Source organism: Pelodiscus sinensis, unplaced genomic scaffold (genome assembly GCF_049634645.1).
Source record: "Pelodiscus sinensis isolate JC-2024 unplaced genomic scaffold, ASM4963464v1 ctg81, whole genome shotgun sequence".
In the NCBI taxonomy this organism is placed as follows: Eukaryota; Metazoa; Chordata; order Testudines; family Trionychidae; genus Pelodiscus; species Pelodiscus sinensis.
Genome location: NW_027465987.1, coordinates 110,172 through 137,898, shown reverse-complemented (window position 1 = coordinate 137,898; position 27,727 = coordinate 110,172). Strand labels below are relative to the sequence as shown.

General features: G+C 49.0%; 1 protein-coding gene across 1 annotated transcript; it reads left to right on the top strand.

The window, feature by feature from the left end:
* Positions 1 to 25: 25 nt before the first annotated feature.
* Positions 26 to 27,727, top strand: LOC142825720 (uncharacterized). The gene is made up of 4 exons (XM_075917717.1): positions 26 to 2,738; positions 3,498 to 3,914; positions 5,712 to 6,063; positions 27,593 to 27,727. The coding sequence occupies exons 1-4, from the start codon at positions 748 to 750 to the stop codon at positions 27,725 to 27,727; spliced, it is 2,895 nt and encodes a 964-aa protein (XP_075773832.1). The 5' UTR covers positions 26 to 747.

Genomic DNA, 27,727 nt, shown 5'->3' with positions numbered 1-27,727 from the left:
GGAGCAGTGGCAGGCAAGGAGCGGCCATTAGCGGCGTGGCGTGGAGCGGCGGCAGGCGAGGAGCGGCCATTAGCGGCGTGGCATGGAGCGGCGGCAGGCGAGGAGCGGCGACCAGTGGCGTGGCGTGGAGCGGCAGCAGGCGAGAAGCGGCGACAGGTGCCCAGCGGAGCGTCCAGAGGTGTGGGACGAGACAGCTGGTGAAGCGTAGCGGAGTTTCGTATAAGGTGCCCCCTATCTATCTCCCCACCCCCATTTCTACCCAGGTTGGGAGGTGAAACCCTGCGGGTGAACTTTGGGACTCTGGGTGGCACAGAGACTTTTGGGGAGTCGGTGGACTTCGGGCGAATCTTGGCCGGGGTGGGGGCTCATGTTTGGGTTATGAAACTCTGTTTGTGGTGTTTTCTCCAAGCTAATGCCGTATGAATTCTTCCTCTGTTTCATTAAATGTTCTTTCCCTACACTCAGACTCAGTGCTTGCGAGTGGGGAAGCATTGCCTCTCAGAGGCGCCCAGGGGTGCGTGAATTTCCCAGATCACTGGGTGGGGGCTCGAGCCGGTTCTTTGTGAGATTGACCCCAAGATATTGAACCCAGCCCTGGTTCCTGCCAGGCCTACCCGGCAGAAGGGCTACATTTTGGGGGCTCGTCCGGGATTTACTGGGTCAGTACCCCTCGCAAGCACATGTTGAGTGAGTTGCTGTTGTGGGAAATAATTGTGATTTGTATTTGAGGGCATTACTGTTTGTATCATGGCTTGTCTGTCAGGTTTGTTGGGCCCTGGCCCAGAAGCCTCTAGCTCAGAGGCAGCAACCTCAGCAGATGATTGGGCAAAAGCCCTGGGGCAAATCTTGGAGAAATGTGTGCTATCCCATGCTATGGCAAGCTCCTATTGTAAGTTAAGATTATTCCCTGGGGAAGAGGAGTTTGAACCCTGGCTGGAACACACCACTGAAATGCTAGAGCATTGGGCTGTGCCAGACAGAGAAAAACGAAGATGTTTAGTAGACAGTCTCCGGGGCCCAGCTTTAGATGTGATTCGCACCTTGAAGCTCACTAACCCTGAGGTCAGTGTAAAGGACTGCCTAGAGGCCCTCACTCACACCTTTGGGAGCATGGAGGGTCCTGAAGACAGTTTTTGTAACTTTCTCAATGCTAAGCAGCACCGAGGAGAGAAGCTCTCAGCCTATGTACAGAGGTTGGAGAAGTTGCTGCAGAGAGCTGTCATTAGGGGAGCCGTGACTGCTGAGCAGATGGACCAGACCAGATTGGCTCAAATTGTAAGAGGAACTCCATATTACAGCCCGATTCTACTACACCTCCGGCTAAGAGAACGACTGGAACACCCCCCTGCGTACTCCCAACTGATAAAGGAGGTCAGAGAGGAGGAAGAAAGGCAGGCTACCAGTGGGCTTTGGGAGGCCCAGAGGCCTAAGCCAACCAGCGCTGCACCCCGACAAACAGCCGATGTGCTCATGGTGAGCACCAGAGGAGACATTGCCCAGCAAGTTCAGGTCCTGACAGAACGGATTGCTGAGTTGCAGAGAGCCATTGACCAAGCGCGGATTTGCAGGGATGAGGAACCTCAGGCTGTGTTGATGGATAAGTCAGCGCCTGGAGCTGCCATCCCACCCAGCCAAAAGAGGAGAGGATCATTCTTCTGCTACCGGTGTGGTCAAGATGGGCACAGGGCTGCACATTGCCCAAATGAGGAAAACCCCAGTTTAGTTTATGGAAAGCTGAGAATCAGTCATGAGACGGTTGGGGAACAGGGACCACCCAGGCCCCCAGGATTTGATGGATTCCCCAGAAAAGACCACTCAGCTAGGATCCCTTCAGGACTGATAGGGCCTCGAGCAGAGGTCACTGTAAGGATTGAAGGGGCGGAGTGCAAAGCAGTGCTTGATACCGGATCTCAGGTGACAATTATATTCCAGTCATTCTACCAACAGGTGCTCAGGCACCTGCCTATCCAGCCATTGACTGGCCTTGGCCTGTGTGGTCTCAGCATGAACGAATATCCCTACAAAGGGTATGTCATAGTGCATTTGGAATTCCCTGAGGAGGTGGCAGGGGTAAGAGAAGAGGTGGACACAGTAGCCTTGATATGCCCTGACCCTAAAGGGGTCCCTGATGTGTCAGTACTGATAGGGACCAACTCCAGTCTCTTCAAGGTGCTCGCAGAATACTGCAGACGACGGGCTGGGGACCAATATCTGGATACCCTGATGATCCATACCCTTTGTGCTGAAGCCTATAGGAAGATTGAAGATGCTAAACAGGAGATGTCTGAGCTACCAATGGGTACTCTAAGGTATGCAGGTGCAAACCCTTTAGTAGTGCCTGCAAGGACAGAACAGGAAGTGCTCGTCATGAGCACCTGGCTGAAAGGCAATAAACGAGTGTTCGCCATGGTAGAACAACCAACTGAGGGAGAGCTTCCTGATGGGGTCCTGGTCCCCAGTGGAGTTATAACTTTACCAGCAGCATCCCAGGACACAGTCACAGTACTGATTGCGAATGAAACAAGTCGTGATATTATTGTGAATCAAGGGCAAAAGATAGCAGATCTTTTCGAGACTGAATCGATTGTGAGTCCCCAGTGTGAACCGCACGTTCAGACTATAGATCCATCAAGGTTTGACTTTGGAGATTCACCCTTGGACGAAGAGTGGAAGGATCGCCTGAGGAAGAAGCTCTCTGAAAGACCCAACGTATTCTCACTGCATGAGTGGGATGTGGGGTGTGCCAAAGGGGTTGAGCATAACATCAGACTACATGATCCCCGACCTTTCAGGGAGAGATCTAGAAAAATTGCACTTTCAGAGATGGATGATGTGCGACATCACCTTCAGGAACTGGCTGCAACTGGCATCATTTCCGAGTCCCACAGCCCCTATGCTTCACCCATTGTGGTAGTCCGAAAAAAGAATGGGAAAATTCGGATGTGTATTGACTACCGCACCCTGAACCGCCGTACTGTGGTTGACCAGTACACAATGCCCCGAGTAGAAGATGCATTAGATTGTTTATTGGGAAGCCAGTGGTTCTCAGTATTGGATCTTCGAAGTGGATACTACCAGATCCCCTTGGGAGCAGAGGACAAGGAGAAGACCGCCTTCATCTGCCCATTGGGGTTTTATCAGTTTGAACGCATGCCTCAAGGGATCTCTGGGGCCCCCGCCACATTCCAGCGCCTCATGGAGAAAGTTGTAGGGGATATGAACTTACTGCAAGTCTTGGTCTATTTGGATGATCTGATTGTATTTGGAAGGACCTTGGAAGAGCATGAAGAGAGACTTCTTAAAGTACTTGACAGGTTGGAGGCCCATGGGCTGAAACTTTCCATTGATAAGTGTCAATTCTGCCGAACATCAGTGAAGTATGTTGGTCATATTGTGTCCCAAGAAGGTGTGAGTACCGATCCGGATAAAGTAGAAGCACTCACTACCTGGCCGCGCCCCAGAAACTACAGAGAGCTTAAGACTTTCCTTGGGTTTAGTGGCTACTATCGGAGGTTTGTGAAGAATTATGCCACCATTGTAAAGCCTCTGAATGATCTTACCAGGGGATACCCGGCCATCAAGAGGAAAGCTAAGACCAAGAATAAGGGGAGACCCCCACGACCTCCCGATCCAAGACAATATGGCCCCCTAGAGCCTTTTGGACCACGATGGGAGGAGGGATGTGAAAGGGCTTTCCGAGAGATCATTAGCTGTCTAACTCATGCTCCAGTCTTAGTTTTTGCTGACCCAAACAAGCCATTCCTCCTACATACAGATGCCAGTTTGGATGGTTTGGGAGCAGTCTTGTACCAAGATGTGAACGGCAACCGTAAACCTGTGGCCTTTGCCAGCCGAGGGCTGTCTGACAGTGAAAGTCGTTACCCCATCCACAAGTTGGAGTTCCTGGCCTTGAAGTGGGCCATCACTGAGAAATTTCGGGACTATTTGTACGGTGCTAATTTCCAGGTATGGACAGACAACAACCCACTGACTTATGTACTGACAAGTGCTAAGCTGGATGCTACTGGACAACGATGGGTGGCCGCCCTGGCCAGCTATGAGTTCAGCATACAGTACCGATCAGGGAGAAACAATGTAGATGCAGATGCGTTGTCTCGGCGTCCACAGCCAACAGAAATTGGTGAGATTCCTGTAGACGGAGTGAGAGCTATCTGCAACGGTAGTTATCAGAAATCCAAGGCACATGAGAGTCCTCATGGGTGTGTTGCAGAAACACTGGGCCTACCCCCTGAGAGTGTACCCTCTGTCTCCGTGAACTACATTATGTTGGACCAGTCCCCCTTGCCCAGGCTCAATGCTTCTGACTGGCAGAGAGCACAGCTGCAAGATGTCGACATCCGTAACACACTACTTGCAAAAAGAGAAGGGAAAAGCCCTAGTGCAGTTGCCACATCCACCCCTGAGGGTAAGCTACTGTTGCGGGAGTGGTGCAAACTGGAACTAATACAGGGGGTGCTGCACCGGATCACCGTAGATCCTTTGCAAAATCGACGAATGCAACTAGTGCTACCAAAAGAGTACAGAGCCTTGGCCATGAGAGCCCTGCATGATGATTTTGGGCATTTGGGAATGGAGAAAACCCTGGAACTTATCCGTAGTAGGTTTTACTGGCCCCGAATGGCTGAAGATGTACGCAAAAAATGTGAGACCTGCGCCCGATGTGTTCATAGGAAAACTCTGCCTATCAGAGCTGCTTATCTGGAGAATATCACCACCAGCAGGCCTTTGGAGCTGGTGTGTATTGATTTCTTGTCTTTAGAAGTGGACAGGAAAAATATGGGGAACATTTTAGTAGTGACTGACCATTATACCCGATATGCACAGGCATATCCCACACGTGACCAGCGAGCCACTACTGTGGCACGAGTTTTGTGGGAAAGATATTTTTCAGTGTATGGTCTCCCAACTCGGATACATTCTGACCAGGGGAGGGACTTTGAGAGTCACCTCTTGAAGGAGGTGCTACGATTGTCCGGAGTTAAGAAGTCCAGAACAACACCTTACCACCCCCAAGGTGACCCTCAGCCTGAGCGGTTCAATCGGACTCTACTAAATATGCTGGGGACTTTACGCCCAGACCAGAAAGCATCCTGGAGCCAGCATGTCGCATTTTTGGTGCATGCCTACAATGCTACAAGAAATGATGCTATAGGGGTCACCCCATTCTTCATGATGTTTGGACGAGAGCCGATGCTGCCTATAGACATATGCTTTGGAGTATCAGGAGATGGCGAGAGTTATGAGACACACTTGCAATATGTCTCCCGATTACGAGAAAAACTGCAGAATGCCTATCGCTTGGCTACTGCAGCTGCCCGGAAAAATGCAGACCGTAATAAACACCGATATGATGCGCGAGTGCGCCCACAAGAGCTCCAACCTGGGGACAGAGTTCTGCTACGAAATATGGGTATTGCTGGCAAACACAAGATTGCCGACAGATGGAAGGCAATGCCTTACCGGGTGGTGGAAAAACTTAGAGATCTACCGGTCTACAAGATTAAACCAGAAACTGGGCCAGGGCAAGTAAAAACAGTACATCGGAACCTTCTGCTGCCTGTGGGAGAATTGGTAGGCGCTCCTTACGAAATGGACCATGACATGGGGCCTCAGCGAAAAAGAAGTGTCCGGCCAAGTCAACCACCCATCATGTGTGGTGAGTCCTGTGAAGCTAATCTCCCTCTACCCAGCACCTTTGAGAGTGAATCTGAAGAGGAAGATGATCCCATTGAGTATACTGGGATGCAGACCAGATTCCGGACTCCATCAATGAGACATGGAGAGAGCTCCACTTCTTTGGCTCTGAATCCTATGGCTGAGGCATTTAGGCCTGTGGAAGGAGGTTCGGTGTCCTCACCTAGACAAACCTCGGAGGATGAGTTTGTCCCATCTACATCTTCAGAACTTCTGGGAGAGGAACAGGCTTGTGATGACACACCTGTGTCAGTGGACAGAGAGTATGTTCCAGGGGAAGGTGTCCCCAGTGCCCTGGACATCCCAGCATCTCAACAAGAGGTGCAACGGCATGTATCTGAAGAGAGGGTACCTACACATAACCCCTTGTCAGCCCTACCCCCAGAAGAAGTCCCCACAGTTCCTGCTGTGCCTGTGCTCGATAGGCGTGATAGGGTTATAAAACCAGTGAACAGGCTAACTTACAATGCACCAGGAGTGGTTAGTGAGGATGTGATACACCTGGCACACAGGCTGGTAGAGGCCATAGTGGGGTTCCTTAGACCCTTTGAAGAGAACTCACGTTGCTGGTATAATCAGGAACATATTTTGCCGGGACGGCAAATTTTTGACTGGGGGGAGGATGTAAGCAGGGGCTGAACTGCTGCTTGCTGTCAGCCAGCTGAAAGGAGGGGTGGGTGTGCCCACTACAGTTGTTTAGCTCTACAAGGTAATTAACTGTTAACTGTTGACATGTAAACACTGCTCAGGAGAGAATCCAAGGTGTGGCTATGTAAATCCCATTCAGCCAGGGCTGATGGAGGGTCAGTGTTGGAATGGAATGTGGAGAATTGTATATAATTTGGGACTGTTGTGGGGGTCACTAATCATGCTACCCCTAAATGTGGGAACTGTCAAACATGCCACCAGTGCTTGCAGGAGAGACACCACCATCATGGAAAGAGGTCTCGGAAGAACAAGCCTCCCCCCTTCCAGAGTTGAGTAGACAGAGCTGGGGGAAAGGGTTAAAGGACTTGAGTCAGCCTGCTTCACACCTACCAGGTGTGAGCTATAAGACTGGCCCAGCCTGCACCTTTCCCCCTTTGTTTTAAGGACAGACCTAAAGCAGACTCCCTGAGGAGTCTTTTTGTTTACTAGTCCAGTGAAAGCTGGATTCATTTGAGAGCTGAAATCACTGGTTTGGCTGAGAGCCAGACCTACTGCAGCCAGTAGAGTGGCAGCAGGCGAGGAGCGGCGACTAGCGGTGTGGCGTGGTGCGGCGGCAGGCGAAGAGCAGCCATCAGCGGCGTGGCGTGGAGTGGCGGCAGGCGAGGAGCGGCCATTAGCAGCGTGGCGTGGAGCAGTGGCAGGCAAGGAGCGGCCATTAGCGGCGTGGCGTGGAGCGGCGGCAGGCGAGGAGCGGCCATTAGCGGCGTGGCATGGAGCGGCGGCAGGCGAGGAGCGGCGACCAGTGGCGTGGCGTGGAGCGGCAGCAGGCGAGAAGCGGCGACAGGTGCCCAGCGGAGCGTCCAGAGGTGTGGGACGAGACAGCTGGTGAAGCGTAGCGGAGTTTCGTATAAGGTGCCCCCTATCTATCTCCCCACCCCCATTTCTACCCAGGTTGGGAGGTGAAACCCTGCGGGTGAACTTTGGGACTCTGGGTGGCACAGAGACTTTTGGGGAGTCGGTGGACTTCGGGCGAATCTTGGCCGGGGTGGGGGCTCATGTTTGGGTTATGAAACTCTGTTTGTGGTGTTTTCTCCAAGCTAATGCCGTATGAATTCTTCCTCTGTTTCATTAAATGTTCTTTCCCTACACTCAGACTCAGTGCTTGCGAGTGGGGAAGCATTGCCTCTCAGAGGCGCCCAGGGGTGCGTGAATTTCCCAGATCACTGGGTGGGGGCTCGAGCCGGTTCTTTGTGAGATTGACCCCAAGATATTGAACCCAGCCCTGGTTCCTGCCAGGCCTACCCGGCAGAAGGGCTACATATGAATACACTGTTTCAATTTCTTGGGCTGAAATCAAGTCAATTGTCTAGCCTAAGAATGGCATTTTTAGGTTGTGATTTCTGTTTTCTGTGTGAAAATGGTCCTAATGTAAGCAGCTCTTTTGGCTGGAATTGAAGCATGTTTGTCCCTCTCTCCAACCATCCTTTGGTACAGAACAATACGTCTCTTCTTTCAATATGTGACCATCCAAACTTGAACACTGAAATTGGGAGTTATTTAAGAAGCATTTATTAGATGGCCAAAAAATCCATGATTCAGAAAGAGAAGAACTTTGGCTAAAAACTCAGTCTGGTTCAGAAGCAACTTAAGAGCAGCAGCTAGAAATGTAAAGCAACATATAACAATAGGGAAAAGGGGGAAAGAAGGACCAATCAATATAATTGAGAAGCTATGAAATGTAGAAAATTGAGATGCTTAAATGCATCAGGGAAAACCCATGGCTGGCTGGTCTAAGGACATAGGACAATACAGACTTTATAAATATACTACTAGGAACAAAAAGCAGACAAGGTGGCTATGATTTGGGTAGACACATGGGGACCACCAGACACACAAGAAGCATTTAAAAGCATTATTCCTTAAGAGTTCTATTGCTGCCAAAAACTGCATTTGAAAGGTAGCTCTGTATTTAGTGGCAAGGAGTCCTGTGGCACCTTATAGACTAACAGAAATGTTGGAGCATAAGCTTTCGTGGGCAAAGACCCACTTCGTCACATGCATGTAGTAGAAATTTCCAGAGGCAGGTATATATGTGCAGGCCAGAATCAGGCTAGAGACAACGAGGTGAATCCAATCAGGGAGGATGGGGCCCACGTCTAGTCGCTGATCTGGAGGTGTGAATACCAAGAGAGGAAAAGCTGCTTTTGTATTTAGCTAGCCATTCACGGTCTTTGTTTAATCCTGAGTTGATGGTGTCAAACTTAAAGATGAACTGTAGCTCAGCGGTTTCTCTTTGAAGTCTGGTCTTGAAGTGTTTTTGCTGCAGGATGGCTACTTTTAGATCTACTATTGTGTGTCCAGGAAGATTGAAGTGTTCCGCTACAGGTTTTTGTATATTGCCATTCCTAATATCAGATTTGTGTCCATTTATTCTTTTATGTAGGGAATGTCCTGTTTGGCCAATGCATATAGCAAATCAGGGAGGATGAGGCCCACTTCTAGTAGCTGATCTGGAGCTATGTATTTAGTGGCAATGCAATTTTAAAGTCATGTCCGTGATCACAATTAGTCTGCAGTTCATCATAGATGAAGAAACGAAGGAAGTACGGTTCCTCCAGAATTACAGAAAGGCAAGTAAGTATGGGTATGTCTACACTACAATGTTAGTTCGAACTAACATTCATAGCCGCTACACTAGCGCTCGCTAGTTCGAATTTGAATCGAACTAGCGGAGCGCTTAGTTCGAACTAGGAAAACCTCATTTTACGAGGATTAAGCCTAGTTCGAACTTACTAGTTCGAATTAAGGGGTGTGTAGCCCCTTAATTCGAACTAGTGGGAGGCTAGCCCTCCCCAGGTTTCCCTGGTGGCCACTCTGGCCAACACCAGGGAAACTCTATGCCCCCCCCTTAAAGGGGCACAGGCTGGCTACGGTGCCCGTGCCAGGTGCAAGCCTGCCAGCACCCAGCCAGCAGACCCTGCACCTGGCACGATCTCCGCACTAGGCACAGGAAAGTGGCCGTCTAGGGCAGGAGAGCTGCCAGCCTGGCCACCCAGGAGCAGGTTGGCATGAAAATCAAGGGGGTCCACTGACACCCCCGACCCTGAGCCCTGAGCTTACAATGGCCGTCCTGGGTCAGACCAAAGGTCCATCTATCCCAGTAGCCTGTCTGCCGACAGCGGCCAACCCTAGGGACCCTGGAGGGGATGGACCGAAGACAATGACCAAGCCATTTGTCTCGTGCCATCCCTCTCCAGCCTTCCACAAACTTTGGGCAGGGACACCACTCCTACCCCCTGGCTAATACCACTCCATGGACCCAACCTCCATGACTTGATCTCACTTCCCTTTAAACTCTGTTCCAGTTCTAGCCTTCACAGCCTCCTGCAGCAAGGAGTTCCACAGGTTAACTATTTGCTTTGTGAGGAAAAACTTTCTGCCAGCGGGCACAGGAAGAATGGGAGTTCCAGAGGGAGCTGCTTGCCCAGGGTTGTGCCCTCTGCACCCATCTGCAGACCCTGGTGCAGAGCGTGCCGCTCCAGTGCCTGCTGCCCCCCAGCTACCATTCCTCCTCCCACTTCTTCCATTCCTGCCTCTCTCTCTGCAACCTCCTCCCCCTCCTCCTCAATCTCCACATCCCCCACCTCAACCTCCACACCTTCCTCCCCATCCCCCTGGGGATGCCGAGGCCCCCCGCACCCACCATGCTTGGAGACATGTGGCCCAACGAGACCCCCACCCCTGAGCGCTGAGCTTCCCCTCCCCCTTCCTCCCTTTGCTTCCCCCACCGAGCTCCCTCCTCCCAGTTTTCCCTCTCTCCTCCTGTCTCCCACTTCCTTTCCCCATTGTCCCCAGAGGTTCATCCCCCACAGTTTTGTTCAATAAACCCAGTTTCTGTTTTTGGGAAAAAAGTGTATATTATTGGACATCAGGAAGGGGGGCTAGAGAGAGGTAAGTGGAAGGATATGAGGGAGGAATGGGGCACAAGCCCCTGGCGGGGAAGACTGAGGAGGCTCTGAGGGTGGACGCTCCCGCAGGGCCTCCTGGATCTTGACAACCCCCTGATGGACACCACCCCACCCCGGATGGCAGCCTACAGCAAGTGCAGCCAGGCTGATGGCAACGACCCCATGAGACACACTGGCATGCCTGGGGCAGCTCTGGCTCCATGTGACCGAATGCTGTGGTGTCCTGAGTGTGGACACTCAGGGCACTCCAAGCCAGGACTGCTTTGCTGTCCCTCATCAAGGTAAACAAGCAAGCAGGGACCCTGAGAACTGTCTGTCCAGGGTGGGGGTATGGTCCCTTTAAGCGTGGAGCTCAGTTAGCCTCAGGCAGCAGCCCCACACACTAAGTCCTAACCTGATGCCCTGCCGGCACTGGTTCTGGCCAGCCTTAACTTTGGTTCAGGATTCACTCAGTGTGGACGCATTATTTCGAAATAGCAAAACACTATTTTGAAATAGTTGTCGTGTATAGATGCATTATTTCAAATTAGCTTAACTTAATTTGAAATAGTTAATTTGTATTAACTCGAATTAATGCTGTAGCATAGACATACCCTAGGAGAGGGGAAGGGGAGGGAGGAGAGAAAAAATGAAGGGGGTGGGAGCTAGAGCGAATCAGTAAATATCTGAAGATTGGTTAGTGAAAACAAAGCAGGTAAGAATCAAAGTAAACTGATAGTATCCTTCTTGACATAGGAGTCTACACAAAGAGCTGTTGCTTCATCAGCTGTTAAGTTGGAAGTGCCCCAACCAACCTTCATCATGATTGAGTCCATTAGCATGTGAATTGAATTTGCAGATGAACTCTAATTCCAATGTTTCTCTGTGTATCTGGCTAGTACAACTGGTTTGTCTTGTGTCCTATAGATTAAAATAAGAATGCCCTCACTAAGGACAGGTCTACATCCCAGGGGAAGGTTGGCCTAAGGTACGCAATTCCAGCGACATGAATTGTGTAGCTGGCATCCACATATCTTAATCCAAGCTAGGGCGCTGTCCTCACTGTGGGAGGTCAACCGGAGAAATGCTCCCGTTGACTTCCCTTGCTCCTCACAACAGCATGGACAGGGCCAGACGGAGGCATGGGCAAGCCGGGCAGCTGCCCAGGGCGCCAACTGCTGTGGGGCACCTGATGGCAGCTGTCAGGCGTGCGGCGTCCCTTACAGCTGCCATCAGGAGCCGTGCACAACCGGCTCCCGCAGCACCAGCCCACCCGCATCCCCGCAGCGCTGGCCAGCAGCACCCTTTGCCCCATGGCCGCGGGGCTCTACATGGCCGTAGGGGCGGGCCCTGGGCTGCGTGCCAGCGGGCATAGCCGGGCCGCACATGCACTGTGCGCCCCGGGGGCAGTGCCACGCGCGCTGGAATACCTCGAGCTGGTCCTGAGCATGGAGTACTGGTGCTAATGGGAGTGCCTTAAGCATTCAATTTTGTGTGCAGCCGCCAGACTAGCTAAATTGAATGCCACAAGCATCAATCTTCCAGGCAATGTAGATGTGCCCTGATGGTGTTATTAAATCAATTCTATCCAAGTAGTCTGCCTTTTTTTCCTATTGAAGCAACTTTTCTTAAATAATACATGCAACAACACACACGAGACAGTGACTCTGTAAAGGTTGATGTTATCAGAAGCCTTTGATTTTATTACAAATTATATTTAATTCTTGAATGCTTGCTCCTGAAAACTTGAAAGTATTAGGTTACATAAAAATCCTCTGTTTCATGAAACAGGCATTAGCCACAAATTTTACTGTGCAAGGTTTAAGACAGTTCCTGTAAATTCATTGTTTAAAGAAGTTTGAGTAAACATTTTGTTTCAACAGTTACTTCTGGTGTGCAAACTGAAAAAATATTCTCAGTTAAGAAATTATTGGCCAATAGCTTAAACCATAAATGTTGCAAGGTTCACAGGTCTTCCTCAGTACTACTCATATTATAAAAACTTTACTAGGCCTAAGGAAAGAGCATTTCCACACAAAGACAACTTATTGCATGTTGGTCGTCTCACTCTCTCCCTTCCTTCCCTCTGTGACAGTGCATCAGGGAGCCCCCAACCCTGCACCCTCATCCACAGCCAGATGTGACTCTCCCTCAGCCAACTCCCAGCACCTGGACTCAGCCCCAGGCAGCTCTGCCTCCTGCATTGTCCTGCTCCCAGACCAAAGGTGTCTCTTGACGCTTGGTCCCCAGGAGGTGAGACGCTGACATACTTCCACAGTGAGTCATGCCTGGCCTCTCCCCCCTCATGCAGAGAGAGCTGGGGCGGGGGGAACTGAGGAATACACGCACACTACAGCAGTGTCTGTAACAGCGCCCCCACTACGTCTCACTCTCACCAGTCTCTCTCCCTGTCTCCCTCCGCCTTCCTCCAATGACTAACACACATGATTAATTTAAAGAAATAGACTGTTTAGTAAAATGAAGTAGCAGCTACCAAGTTGGAGAGGATATACCAAGACTGATCTTGTGAAAAAGAACTTGCATGTGGCACTTGCACAGAGATCAAGGGAACTTGTGTGACGTAGTAAAGTTTGCAGATGATACCAAACTGTTTAGGACAGTCAAGACAGAAGCAGACTGTGAGGGACTCCAAGAAGATCTCACCAAACTGAGTGATTGGGCAACAAAATGGCAAATGAAATTTAATGTGGATAAGTGTAAAGTAATGCACATCGGGGAAAAATAACCCCAACTATACGTACAGTATGATGGGGGCTAATTTGGCTACGATAAATCAGGAAAGAGATCTTGGAGTTATCATGGACAGTTCTCTGAAAACTTCCACACAGTGTGCAGCGGCGGTCAAAAAGGCAAATAGGATGCTAGGAATTATTAGGAAAGGGATAGAAAATAAGACCCAGAACATCTTACTGCCCCTGTATAAAACTATGGTATGCCCACATCTTGAATACTGTGTACAGATGTGGTCTCCTCACCTCAAAAAAGATATTTTGGCCTTGGAAAGGGTTCAGAAAAGGGCAACTAAAATGATTAGGGGTTTGGAACGGGTCCCATATGAGGAGAGGCTAAAGAGACTGGGACTTTTCAGTTTAGAAAAGAGGAGACTGAGGGGGGATATGATAGAGGTCTATAAAATCATGAGTGGTGTGGAGAGGGCTGATAAAGAAAAGTTATTTATTAGTTCCCATAATATAAGAACTAGAGGACACCAAATGAAATTAATGGGTAGCAGGTTTAAAACTAATAAAAGGAAGTTCTTCTTCACACAGCGTGTTGTCAACCTGTGGAACTCCTTGCCAGAGGAGGCAGTGAAGGCTAGGACTATAATAGAGTTTAAAGAGAAGCTGGATAAATTCATGGAGGTTAGGTCCATAAAAGGCTATTAGCCAGGGGATAAAATGGTGTCCTTGGCCTCTGTTTGTCAGAGGCTGGAGAGGGATGGCAGGAGACAAATCGCTTGATCATTGTCTTCGGTCCACCCCCTCTGGGGCACCTGGTGCTGGCCACTGTCGGTAGACAGGATACTGGGCTAGATGGACCTTTGGTCTGACCCAGTACGGCCGTTCTTATGTTCTTATGAAATGCTTTTCACAATGCCTATAAAATATCCCAAGAACCACACAGCACTCCTTTCTTTGGGCATGAATTCTAGTTTCCCACACCTTAGAAACAGACAAGCAAATGGTGACTAGATTACCAAACATCAATAACAGCTAAGTCATCTCAGTTACTTCTTGTCCACTTGCTTCAGTGAGCATTGCACTATATTTAAATGCTATTACAGTAAGCTATATTTTCACAATTGAGCCCAAAAGCAGCAATAATGGTTTAGAGAAGTGTGGCAAGTTTGTAATCTGCAATAACGTTTTTCCTAAAACAAAACAATAAAACCACCTCTACATCATTTTTCTCTGCTCTGCGATACTATACAGAGTGGTCTCCCTCAGAGTGGGCCATTTAAGACCCCTTTCAAAGAATGCAACTGCAATGGAAGAGGAAAGCAGATGACAAAATGACATACTGTTCAGTGTGGGAACAAAGCTGTGTATGTGTGCAGCTATTTTTATACCAGTTTCATTTTACTATAGTTTGCTGAGTCTTCTGTTATTCCAGAGTTTGGATAGAGGGGCAACTATAACCGTGATTTCAGGGGCTTAGTGTGGCAAGGGTCTCTCTTCCCCCGGCCACTGCTGAGGCTAACCTCTTGCTCCCAACCCCAGAGTTTGGGGTTTGCAGCAGGTCTCTGTGGTAGGGAGCCCGGCCGCGCCTCCTCGACCTCCCTCCGAGGATGTTTCTGTTCTAGTGTTGGTATGAATCACTCTCTAATCTTTGGTAGATTAAATTTGTGGGTAGACATAAAAGCCTTCTGTTTAGATTTTCTAGGTTTTTATTATTATTATATTAGAAAACGTTTGCTCACTAGTGGTTCAAGCTTGTATTCCTTGCTCAGGCTTAATTGTCACTGACTTTAATTGGAGTTTTGAATTCTTCCTTTAGGATGCAGAATTTGCCCCAGTTATCTTTGGCTCCCTGTCTCTCCTTCAGCTCCCTTCCATCCTCTCACTCTCCCCCCCCCACCCCAGCTTCCAACTGCTGAGGCTTTTATAGGCCTTCAGCCTGCTGGCAGATGAACAAAAAGAAGGACTATGGAGCACTTTAAAGACTAACAAGATGGTTTATTAGGTGATGAGTTTTTGTGGGCCAGATCCACTTCCTCAGATCAAATTCTGGAAGAGAATTGGCACAACCATATATACCAAAGGAATACAATGGGGAAAAAAAGTGAACACATTATAAAACTGACAAATCACATTTAGAACAGAAGAGGGGTGAAGGGGAGGGCTAATATCTATGAGATAATGATACTGGGGGTGATAGTTGGGGAAGCTATCTTTGTAATGGGTAAGGTAATTAGCATCTTTGTTAAGGCCCATTTGTAAAGTGTCAAATTTAAGCATGAATGACAGTTCTGAGGTTTCCCTTTGTAGTCTGATGTTAAAGTCTCTTTGAAGTAAGATACATGTAGTAAGGTCATTAAGACTATGCTCAGGTTGGTTGGAATGAAAAGAAACTGGTTTATCTTTATGAAGATGTCTGATTTATGGGCATTAATTCTTTGGTGATGTGTTTGAGAAGTTTGTCCAATATGCATAGCAGAAGGACAATGTTGGCACATGATGGCATAAATTATATTTCTGGATGAACAGGAATATATGGTCTTGATTTTGTAACTCACATGCTTAGGTCCAGTGATGGTGTCACTATGAGGACAAAGTTGGCAATGGAGTTTGTTGCAAGGGAAAGTTCCAGGGTTGGTATTGGTGTGGTATGTCCTGTGGTTGTTGGTAAGAATCATCCTGAGGTTGGGTGGTTGTCTATAGGAGACTATGGGTCTGTCCCCCAGAGCCTCTCGGAGTGTAGTATCGTGTTCCAGTATAGGTTGTAGGTTATTGATAATTCGTGGGATGGGTTTAAGTTGGGAGCTATAGATGATAATTGGTGTTCTATTGTTGGTTTTCTTGGGTCTGTCTTGAAGTAGATGGTTTCTAGGTATTCGTCTGGCTCTTTCAATTTCCTTTTTTATTTCTCCCGGTGGGTAATTGAGATTTACAAATGCTTGATAGAGATCCTGAAGTTTCTGGTCTCTGTCAGTGGGATTAGAGCAGATGCAGTTGTATCGAAGGGCTTGGCTATAGATGATGGATCATATGGTGTGTCCTGGATGGGAGCTGGAGGCATGTAGGTAACTGTAGGAGTCAGTGGGATTTCTGTAGAGGCCCCAAACTTCCTGAGCCAGCTCCCTCCCTGCAGCATCTGATTGTCCTGCAGCCGTCTGCTTCTAATGACAGGTTTTTACCCTTTTTGAGTTGCCTTTTCCTCCTCTGCAGCAGCTCTCTGGTCTGACCCTGCCACATTAGACACTTGAAAATTCTAGTTTTCTGGCAGATAATTCAGTAGTTAATTGACAGGAGCCCTGTATCTAATTCCTATATAAATGAAAGACTAATAACTATTAGACTCAATCAGCCCTAAAAACATGTTCTGACATCTTGTGGCAAGTCACTTAAGAGACACTGTTAGGTTTAACATTTTAATATATATTCCCACTTTGTTACTAACTCTGCAGAGAGAGAGACTGCTGGGTTGTATCTCAGCTCTGGGAGGGGAGGACACTCTAGTGAGTTATAGCAGGAACAGATACATGTAGGTTCTATGTCAGAACATCAGAACGGTCATGCTGGGCCAGACCAAAGGTCCATCTATACCAGTACCCTGTCTCCCAACAGCAGCCAAAATTAGCTACTTCACAGGAAATGAACACAACAGGCAATTACTGAGTCATTGATCCTGTCATCTAATCGCAGCTTCTGGCAAACAGAGACTCACAGAAGAAGAGGGCTGGAAGACGCCTTAGGAGGTCATCTAGTCTAACCCCCTGCTCAAAGCAGGACTAATCCCAACGCAATCATCCCAGCCAGTGCTTTTTCTAGCTGGGACTTAAAAACCTCCAGGGATGGAGATTCTACCACCTCCGTAGGGAACCCATCCCAGTACTTCCCCACCCTCCCAGGGAAACAGTTTTCCCTAATATCCAACCTAGACCTCTTCCACTGCAACTTGAGCCCATTGCGCCTTGTTCTGCCATCAGTCAACACTGAGAACAGCCTCTCTCAATCCTCTTTGGAGCTCTCTTCAGATAGTTGAAGGCTGCTATCAAATCCCCCCCTCTCTTCTCTTCTGCAGACTAAATAAACCCAAATCCCTCAGCCTCTCCTTGTAGGTCATATGCTCCAGCCCCCTAATCATTTTGGTTGCCCTCCGCTGGACCCTTTCCAAAGCATCCACATCCTTTCTGTAGTGGGGTGCCCAGAACTGGACACAATACTCCAGATGTGGCCTTACCAGTGCTGAATTAAGGGGAATAATAACTTTCCTAGATCTGCTGGCAACGCTACTCCTAATTCATCCCAATATGCTGTTAGCCTTCTTAGCTACGAGGGCGCCTTGTTGACTCATATCCAGCTTCTCATCCACTATAATCCCCAGGTCCTTTTCTGCTGAGCTGCTGCTTAGCCAGTCTGCCATCAACCCATAACAGGGCTTGGGATTCTTCCATCCTCAGTGCAGGATTCTACATTTGTCCTTGTTGAGCCTCCTCAGATTTCTTTTGTCTAGGTCACTCAATCCTATCACTATCCCACAGTGTATCGATCTCTTCCTTAGTGATGAGTCCTGTGGTGCCTTGGGGTATGTCTACACTAGACCCCTAGTTCGAACTAGGGGGCTAGTGTAGACATACCCTTATAGACTAACAGATCCATTGGAGCATAAGCTTTCGTGGGCAAAGACCCACATTGTCAGATGCATCTGATGAAGTGGGTCTTTGCCCACGAAAGCTTATGCTCCAATGGATCTGTTAGTCTATAAGGCACCACAGGACTCCTCGTCACTTTTGCAGATCCAGACTAACATGGCTACCCCGATACTCTTCCTTAGTGTTTTATGCAAACTTGCTGAGGGTGCAATCCATCCCTTCATCCAGATCACTAATAAAGATGTTGAACAAAGTTGACCCCAGAACTGATCCCTGGGGCACTTCACTTGATACCGATCTCCAAAAGACATTGAACTGTTGGTCACTACCTCTTGAGCTCGACAATCTAACCAACTTTCTATCCACCTTACATGCCATTTCTCCAATCCATCCTTCTTTAACTTGCTGGCAAGAATACCGTGGGAGACCATATCACAAGCTTTGCTAAAGTCAAGGTACAGGCAGTCCCCGGGTTACGTACAAGATAGGGACTGTAGGTTTGTTCTTAAGTTGAATTTGTATGCAAGTCGGAACTGGTACATATTGTAGGGGAAACTCTAGCCAAACATTTCTCCAGAGCTCAATTTTATTCTCCCACACCTCACTTCCCTCAGTCCTTTATTCTCAAGCTGAGGTGTCTGCTGAGAAAAGCCGCTCCGAGTCTCCCTGGTCTGCTGGGGGAAAGCAGCTAGTGTGGGGTTGCCTCACCCCATTTGTAAGTAGGGATCCGATGTAAGTCGGATCCGTGTAACCCAGGGACTGCCTGTATATCATGTCCATTGCCTTCCCCATGTCCATAGAGTCAGTTACCTGATCAGGCATGACTTGCCCTTGGTGAATCCTTTTTGACTGTTTCTGATCACTTTCCTTTCTACCAGAAACAAAATACAGGACTCTGTAGCACTTTAAAGACTAACAAGATGGTTTATTAGATGATGAGCTTTCGTGGGCCAGACCCACTTCCTCAGATCAAATAGTGGAAGAAAATAGTCACAGCCATATATACCAAAGGATACAATTAAAAAAAATGAACACATATGAAAAGGACACATCACATTTCAGAACAGAAGGGGGATGTGGGGGGGGGGGGGGAGGGAAGGGAGGGGAATGCCTGTGAGTTAATGATATTAGAGGTGGGGAAGGGTAGATGTCTGTGAGTTAATAGTATTAGAGGTGATAATTGGGGAAGCTATCTTTGTAATGGGTAAGATAGCTGGAGTCTTTGTTCAGCCCCCGACGGAGAGTGTCGAATTTTAGCATGAATGCCAGTTCAGAGGATTCTCTTTCAAGTGCAGATTTGAATGTCTTCTGAAGTAGGATGCAGGTGAGTAGGTCATTGAGACAGTGTCCTTTCTGGTTGAAATGGCAAGCAACTGTTTTTTCTTTGTGATCCTGTCTAATGTCTGTTTTGTGGGCATTGATTCTTTGGCAAAGTGTCTGAGACGTTTGTCCAATGTACATAGCAGACGGACACTTTCGGAATATGATAGCATAGATTATATTTCTGGAGGCGCAGGAATATGTATTCTTGATCTTATAACTCACTTGGTTAGGCCCAATAATGGTGTCAGCAGAGTGAATATGTGGACAAAGCTGGCAACGGGGTTTGTTGCAAGGGAAAGTACCAGGGTTGGTATTAGTGTGGTATGTCCTGTGGTTGTTGGTAAGAATCATTTTGAGGTTAGGTGGTTGTCTATAGGAGACTATGGGTCTGTCTCCCAGAGCTTCTTGGAGTTTAGTGTCCTGTTCCAGTATAGGCTGTAATTTATTGATAATGTGTTGGACAGGTTTAAGTTGGGAGTTATAGGTGATGACAAGTGGTGTTCTATTGTTGGTTTTCTTGGTTCTGTCTTGTAGTAGATGGTTTCTAGGTATTCATTTGGGTCTTTCATAGAATCATAGAATAATAGGACTGGAAGGGACCTCAAGAGGTCATCGAGTCCAGCCCCCCGCCCTCAAGGCAGGACCAAGCTCCGTCTACACCATCCCTGACAGATGTCTATCTAACCTGTTCTTAAATATCTCCGGAGAGGGAGATTCCACCACCTCCCTTGGCAATTTATTCCAATATTTGACCACCCTGACAGTTAGGAATTTTTTCCCAATGTCCAATCTAAACCTCCCCTGCTGCACTTTAAGCCCATTACTCCTTGTCCTGTCCTCAGAAACCAAGAGGAACAAATTTTCTCCTTCCTCCTTGTGACACCCTTTTAGATATTTGAAAACCGCTATCATGTCCCCCCTTAATCTTCTTTTTTCCAAACTAAACAAGCCCAGTTCATGAAGCCTGGCTTCATAGGTCATGTTCTCTAAACCTTTAATCATTCTTGTCACTCTTCTCTGTACCCTTTCCAATTTCTCCACATCTTTCTTGAAATGTGGCACCCAGAACTGGACACAGTACTCTAGCTGAGGCCTAACTAGTGCAGAGTAGAGCAGCAGAATGACTTCACGAGTTTTGCTTACAACACACCTGTTGATACAACCCAGAATCATATTTGCTTTTTTTTTTGCAACAGCATCACACTGTTGACTCCTATTCAACTTGTGGTCCACTATGACCCCTAGATCCCTTTCCGCCATGCTCCTTCCTAGACAGTCGCTTCCCATCTTGTATGTATGGAACTGATTGTTCCTTCCTAAGTGGAGCACTTTGCATTTCTCTTTATTAAACCTCATCCTGTTTACCTCTGACCATTTCTCTAACTTGCTAAGGTCATTTTGAATTATGTCCCTATCCTCCAAAGAAGTCGCAACCCCACCCAGTTTGGTATCATCTGCAAACTTAATAAGCGTACTCTCTATCCCAATATCTACATCATTGATGAAGATATTGAACAGTATGGGTCCCAAAACAGACCCTTGAGGAACTCCACTTGTTATCCCTTTCCAGCAGGATTTAGAACCGTTAACAACAACTCTCTGACTATGGTTATCCAGCCAATTATGCACCCACCTTATCGTGGCCCTATCTAAGTTATATTTCAATTTGCTTTTTTATTTCTCCAGGTGGGTAGTTGAGGTTTATAAATGCTTGGTAGAGATCCTGAAGTTTCTGGTCTCTGTCAGTGGGATTAGAGCAGATGCGGTTGTATCGAAGGGCTTGGCTATAGATGATGGATCGTATGGTGTGTGCTGGATGGGAGCTGGAAGCATGTAGGTAACTATATGAGTCGGTGGGTTTTCTGTAGAGGGTGGTGTCTAATTTTCCATTGTTGATTTGTACTGTGGTGTCCAGGAAATGGATCTCTTGTGTAGAATGGTCCAGGCTGAGGTTGATGGTGGGGTGTAGGTTGTTGAAATCTCTGTGGAATGTCTCCAGTGTTTCTTGGCCATGCGTCCAGATCATAAAGATGTCATCGATGTAGCGTAAGTAGAGAAGGGGTAAAAGGGGACGGGAGTTGAGGAAACGTTGTTCTAAGTCAGCCATAAAGATATTAGCATACTGTGGGGCCATGCGTGTAACCATCGCTGTGCCGCTGATCTGGAGGTATAAGTTATTCTTATATATTCTTATAAGTTATATATATTCTTATATCTGGAGGTATAAGTTATTCTTCAAGTTATTCTTCAAGGGTCTCCTTCCCATGGGTTCATAGGAAGATGAAGTCGCCAATGTAGCATAAATGGAGTAGAGGAGCTGGGGGACAAGAGCTAAGAGAAACTGTGTGTAACCCTTCTGCCGGGTAGGCCTGGCAGTAACCAGGGCTGGGTTCAATATCTTGGGGTCCATCTCACACAGAACCGGCTTGAGCCCCCACCCAGTAATCTGGGAAATTCACACACTCCTGGGTGCCTCTGAGAGGCAATACTTCCCCACTCACAAGCACAGAGTCTGAGTGTAGGAAAGAAACATTTAATGAAACAGAGAGAAGTCATACGGCATTAACTTGGGAGAAACAGCACAAACAGAGTTCATAACCCAAACATGAGCTAAGCCCCCCCCCCCCAGCCAAGAATCACCTGAAGTCCAAAGAGTCCGACACCCCAAAAGTCTCTGTCCCTGGTCCGTGCCACCCAGAGTCCCAGAATTCACCCGCAGGGTTTCACCTCCCAACCTGGGTAGAAATGGGGGTGGGGAGATAGATAGGAGGCACCTTACGACACTCCACCACAGTCCACCAGCTGTCTCATCCCATGCCACCGGACACTTCACTCCTCACCTGCTGCCGCTGCTGGTCTCTGCTCCTCACCTGCCACTGCTCCACGCCATGCCACTGGTTGCCACGCCACACTGCTGGTCACTGCTCCACGCTGCTGGTCGTTGCTCCTCACCTGCCACCACTCCGCGCCACATTACACCACCAGCCAGTGATTCCCACCAGCCACTCTGCCGGTCACTGCCACTCCACTGGCTGCAATGGGTCTGGCTCTCAGCCAAACCAGTGGCTTCAGCTCTCTGTGATTTCAACTCTTTAGCCACCAGCTGGACTGGCAAAGGAATCCAGCTTCCACTGGACTAGCAAAAGAAAAGCCTCCTCAGGGAGTCTGCCTTAGGTCTGTCCTTAAAACAAAGGGGGAAAGGGGCAGGTTGGGCCAGTCTGTTAGCTGACACCTGGCAGGTGTGAAGCAGGCTGACTCAAGCCTTTTAACTCTTCCCTCCGGCTCAGTTCACTCAACTCTGGAAGCGGGGAGGCTTTTTCCTCCGAGACCTCTTACCATGATGGTGGTGTCTCTCCTGCAAGCACTGGTGGCATATTTTACAGTTCCCACTTGTAGGGGTAGCATGATTAGAGACCCCCACAACAGCCCCAAATTATTTACAATTCTCCACATTCCATTCCAACACTGACTCTCCATCAGCCCTGAATGGGATTTATATAGCCACACCTCAGATTCTCTTCTGAGCTGTATTTACATATCAACAGTTAACACTTAATTACCTTGCAGACCTAAACAATTGTACAGGCAGTCCCCGACTTACGCAGATCCAACTTACGTCGGATCCGCAGTTACGAACGGGGCTTTTCTCGCCCCGGAGAACGCGGGCGGCGGGACTGCTCAGACGCGCCACAGTCCCGCTGCCCACGTCCTCCGGGGCGAGAAAAGCTGCTCCGCGTCTCCCTGGTCTGTTGGGGCTCCCCCCCCCCCCCCAGCAGACCAGGGAGACGTGGAGCAAAGCTGCGGAGGATGCGGGCGGGACCGCTGCGCTTCTCGGCGGTCCGCCGCCCGCGTCTCCCTGGTCTGCTGGGGGAACTTGTACCGCATCTTCCCCCACCCCCTACAGTTTGGGGCTGGGCTCCCGCGTGCACTAACCCTCCAGTGGAGATGGAGGAGGGTTGGGCTTGGAGCAGAGTTGGACTCAGAGCAGAGAGGCAGGGAGGAGACTCCAGCTGCCAGTGGCAGGCGGAGTAGGAGCAAGTGAGCTAAAGCGATAACAGGGGGAGCAGAATGGGATTAAATTGGAGCCTCCCTAGCATGGTGTCCAGGGGCAACTGACCCCTCTGGTCCCCTCGCTACGCCACTGCCCCCCTCCCACAGATCTATCATCTTATGCATGTGCAAGATCTGTGAGAGCCATCCCGTGAATCTGCAGTTAGTGTCTGCGGCGCCTGCTTCTGGGTGGTGTCTCAATGCTGCCACATTCACCTCCAAAGAGGGGGCTTCCCAAAGCAGGTCCTTGCTGCAGACCCCCAAGGCATCCACAGGTCCAGTCTCCTTTCAGTGGGCCCACTGCCCAGGGCTCATTGATCTTGGATCTGGCTTCCATCCCCTCTCCAACCTTTGCAACTGCCCTGAGGTGCTCACCTTCCGCCTTATCCATTCCCACCTCATGCACCCCACAGGGACAGTCTCTGCCTCACTTGTCCTAGGGACTATTCTACCAAGACGTAATACAAAGTTTCCATGTAAAAGGACTCAATACAAAGCTAAAAATTTCAATGAGAGAATGATTAATACAGAGACGTGTCTACATCTGCTGCAGGGAGACACCTCTGCCTGCCTCCAGCCCTCTCCCCCAGGCTATGTCTAGACTGCAAGCCTCTTTCGAAAGAGAGTGTCTAGACTGCACGTTGAACTTTCGAAAAAGCGGCTTGCTTTTTCGAAAGAAAGCATCCAGTGAGTCTGGATGCTCTCTTTTGAAGAAGCCCTATTTACATTGAAGAACGCCATCTTTCGAAAGAGGAACTTTCGAAAGAAGGCGTTCTTCCTCGTGAAATGAGGTTTACCGCCATCGAAAGAAAAGCCGCGTTCTTTCGATTTAATTTCAAAAGAACGCGGCTTGAGTCTGGACGCAGGGGAAGTTTTTTCGGAAAAAGGCTACTTTTCCCGAAAAAACCCCTGAGTCTGGACACAGCCCCAGAGTCTACAGCCCCATTGCAAAGCGGGGGAGGGGAAGAAAAGAGTCTGAGGCCCATCCAATGGGACTGAAGCAGTCATGAGCAAGCCATGCCCGGGAGCCATTCTTCTGTCCATTGCTGGTGCTGTGTTGCTTCAGGCATGCTGAAATGTAGTCATCTCTAGGGTGGGCTGGACAGCTGTTTAACACCTGCACAAGGTTTCAGGCAGGGAGCAGTGCGGGCTGCCTTCCTGCAGAGCCCCCATCAGAACTACTGTGCCCTCCTGGATTAGGAAAATACTAAACAGGAGGATTAGAAATTAACCCGCTCAGTCTCACGTCCCCTAGGCAGGGAATGAGCCGTCTATATTAGGCCCCAGCTGGAGTATCATGTCCAGTTCTGGGTGCCACGTTTCAGGAAACATGGAGAAACTGGAGAAAGTCCAGGAAGATCAACACAAATGATGAAAGTTTTAGAGAACATGAGATATGAGGCCAGGCTGAAGGAATTGGCCTTGTTTACCTTTGGAAAAGATAAGACTGAAAAGGGACATGAGAGCAGCTTTCAAGTATCTAAGAGTATCATAAGGAGGAGGAAGAAAAATTGGTCTCCTTGGCCTTTGAGGTTAGGATGAGACACAATGGGCTTAAATTGCAGCAATGAAGGTTTAGGTTGGACATTAGGAAAAACTTCCTGCCTGGCAGGGTGGTTAAACACTGGAATTGCCTGGGGAGATTGCGGAATCTCCATCACTGGAGATATTTAAGACCAGGTTAGACAGACACCTGACGGGGATGAGCGACGGCAACTCAACTTTGGAAGCCCCAGGGGCCACACTGATACTTACAGAACATGCTGAGGGCCTCAACTTAAGTGTGGTTACATATGCAAGCAAATAGCTTCTCTCATGCTGACAGGCATGAATACAAAGATGAAGGCAGGACTACACAACACACAGGCCCCATTTAAGTCAGTTCTGCTGATATTAATAAAATGGAACATTTCCCCGATTTCTACCCATGGGACAGCATTTTTCATGAGCAATGACAGTCCAGGAATTTAACTACTAAAATGCATCTCAACAGAAGATCATTACACTGACTACATTTTTGTTTTGACTCCCACTCCCCGGCTGTGTGTTGATCCCCACATAAACCCAAACTGCACTGCGGGGTGTCGTACCTCGGTGTTTTCGTACCTCGGTACCTTCAGTGGTCTGGACTGTCAGTGTCAGCGTCGTCTGGTCAGGGTTGTCCTGGGGCGCTCCTGACAGAACCTCTACTCCGTTGTTAAACTTTCGGCTGCGTGCGTAACAATGGGTACTCCCTTTATCTAGAGTGTTAGACCCCGTGCACTTGGGTCAACACAAGAGATCTCTGAGAGGCCCCGGAAACGACAGATGCAGGCAAGGTTTGAAATCTATCAAGCAGGTTTATTGTCAAATGCGAAGCTCTACCAGCTGGTAACAGAGATCAGTACAATGTTACACCACTGGGCACTATGGCCCGCGTTGACACGGTACCAACACCGGGCAGGCCTATTGCCATATATCAGATATTAACAGCAGTTAGTCAAAGTTAAGCTACTGTGCACTCTGTAAGTTTAGGCAATGACACCTGCCGTTCAGGCGCCTAGTGCGCCCCCCCAAGGTCGGCCGGAGAGCACCCTCTGCGGTGTCCTTTTATAGACAGGTACAAACAACTTACATCATTTCTTTATGCACCAGGTTACCACCCTCTGTTGCCTAGTTACCACCCCTCACCTTATGGAAGGGGGGCTCACTTACTATCCTTCATGCTGTCAATTCCGACCCAGTCCTGAACCTAGGTTGGTATGTGCATTAGTTTTTAGGGAGTTTTTGTACCAAGACATTTCTTATTAAGATGATCCATTACTCCCCTTTGGCTCACAGTCTGTACCCAGTGCCTCCCTGTGTCCTTCCATGCTCGACCTAACTTACACAATCGCACAGTTATCAATAGGGCCTCTTTCTTGGTTCCTGTTACTGAACCAAAGTCTTGCTCACTAGATTGCAGGCCTGTTGCTGTTTCCATGTTGCAGGCCTTAGGCCTGCTGACTCCATGTTACTGACCCTCAACTTACTACACGGGGCACAAACAAACTGGCCGTGGGCAGCATCCCAAGTTATTAATAAATATTTTTAAACCTTTACTTTTTCTTTCTGCTGCCATGTCTCCTCCCCTTGCTCCATCATCTCCCCTGGTTCCTGCTGCCCCCCAACTCCTCACCCTCCCCTGCTGTCCTGACTCCTGCCCTTCTCACTGCCCTCAGCCCTCCTGCGACCTGCCCCCCTCCACCAGCCCTTCTCTCCCCCCTGTGCCCACTCCTCCAGTAGCCCCACTCTGATCAGGTGAGCTACCCCTCCTCATCCCCTCTTCTAACACCTGCCCTGCCTCTCTTCTCTGGTGCTGGTCTCTCCCCTTTTCCCCTGATGCCCACCCCCTCACCACTCTCTGCCCCATTTCCCTCATGCCCCTCTGTGCCCTCACACATGACTTGCTTCATCCTCACCTTTCTTATGCCCACCCCTTCTTTCAAGCCTTCTCCCAGCACCTTCCCCTCCCCCCTCCAGACCCTAATGCCTTTCCCCTCCCCTCTCCTCTCGTCTCCCAGCATCACCCTGTCCCCCCTCCCACTGACACCTCCCCTCCTGCCCTTTCCCGCATTGTCTGCACTTGGCCCCCTGGGATTTGTGTCTTCCCTCCCCCTCCCCCTTGGTACAAGCCCCTTCCTCTCCCTCTCCTTCCCCCCAGGTTTCCCCCCTGGCCTGCCCTGCCTTCTTCCTTCCACTTTGCAGGGTCAGAGTCTGCGCTCAGGCCCCAACAGTCCCTGGACTCCGAACCGGAAGCTAGGCCAGCAGCACGCGGCACTGAACACTTTTAAAGTCCCAGGCCATGATGTCATGTCACGCCCGGGTGTCTCCCCGGTCACCTGGAAATGCTGCGCAGCGTGTGCAGGCAAGGGGGAGCCGCCTGAACACTGCGCATGACAGGGATGGTCCAGGGCCGGGGGTGCCAGCCATATAACTCGCTGCCCATGCCAGATGAGCCTGCGCAGCCCCAGCCCGGCGCCCCCCCCAGCATGGCGCCCAGGGGCAACTGCCCCCCCTATTCACTACGCCTCTGATAGGACGGACTGTTTCCAAAGCGAGATACACATGTGCTCACTTTCCTAGCATATTGCTCCTCATCACTGTCCCCTGTGTGTCTTGGGTGCTGTTTTTTTAAGTTTATAAGATCTGGCACGGGACTGTGTGCTACTTTGTGTTTGTATGGTACAATGGGCTCCATTCCTGGTTGAGTCCTAGATACTACCATGGGAGGAACTGGATTACCTATCTGTTCTGGTGCTCAAGAGGAACTGAGGAATATTTTAAATTGTTTGCATAGGAAGGAACGTTACTATTGAAGATTTAACTTGGAGCTGTCTCCACCTATGTTTTTAATCTTTTCTGAGTAGCTGGATGAAGAGAACTGGGCATGATGTTTTCTGGTCTCTTGTTCAGAGAGGTATTTCCTGTCTATCGAGTCCTTGTCAAAATGTTTTATCCGGAATATCGCTCTTCTCACATACATAACATAATAGTGTAGTGCACTTAAAGGCGCTCTATTTTCCCGGATTCTGCATTTTCTGTCTTGGAACAGGGAAGTAATAGGCAGAGGAACCATCAAAGTGTGAAAGAGAAGAATGTCTTAATTCTGCACTTTCATTCTGACCATTTGCTAGAATGTGATCTCTGTCTCTCATTAGAAGAATTTTACCTTCAGGACAAGCCATAA

Excerpts from the sequence above, each read along its gene's own strand:
- LOC142825720 (XM_075917717.1), top strand. The coding sequence starts at position 748 with ATGGCTTGTCTGTCAGGTTTGTTGGGCCCTGGCCCAGAAGCCTCTAGC. Across the intron at positions 2,739-3,497 it reads CTGCATGAGTGGGATGTGGG|TGGCTACTATCGGAGGTTTG; the intron begins GTGTGCCAAAGG and ends CCTTGGGTTTAG. Across the intron at positions 3,915-5,711 it reads TTGGAGTTCCTGGCCTTGAA|CACCTTTGAGAGTGAATCTG; the intron begins GTGGGCCATCAC and ends CCCTCTACCCAG.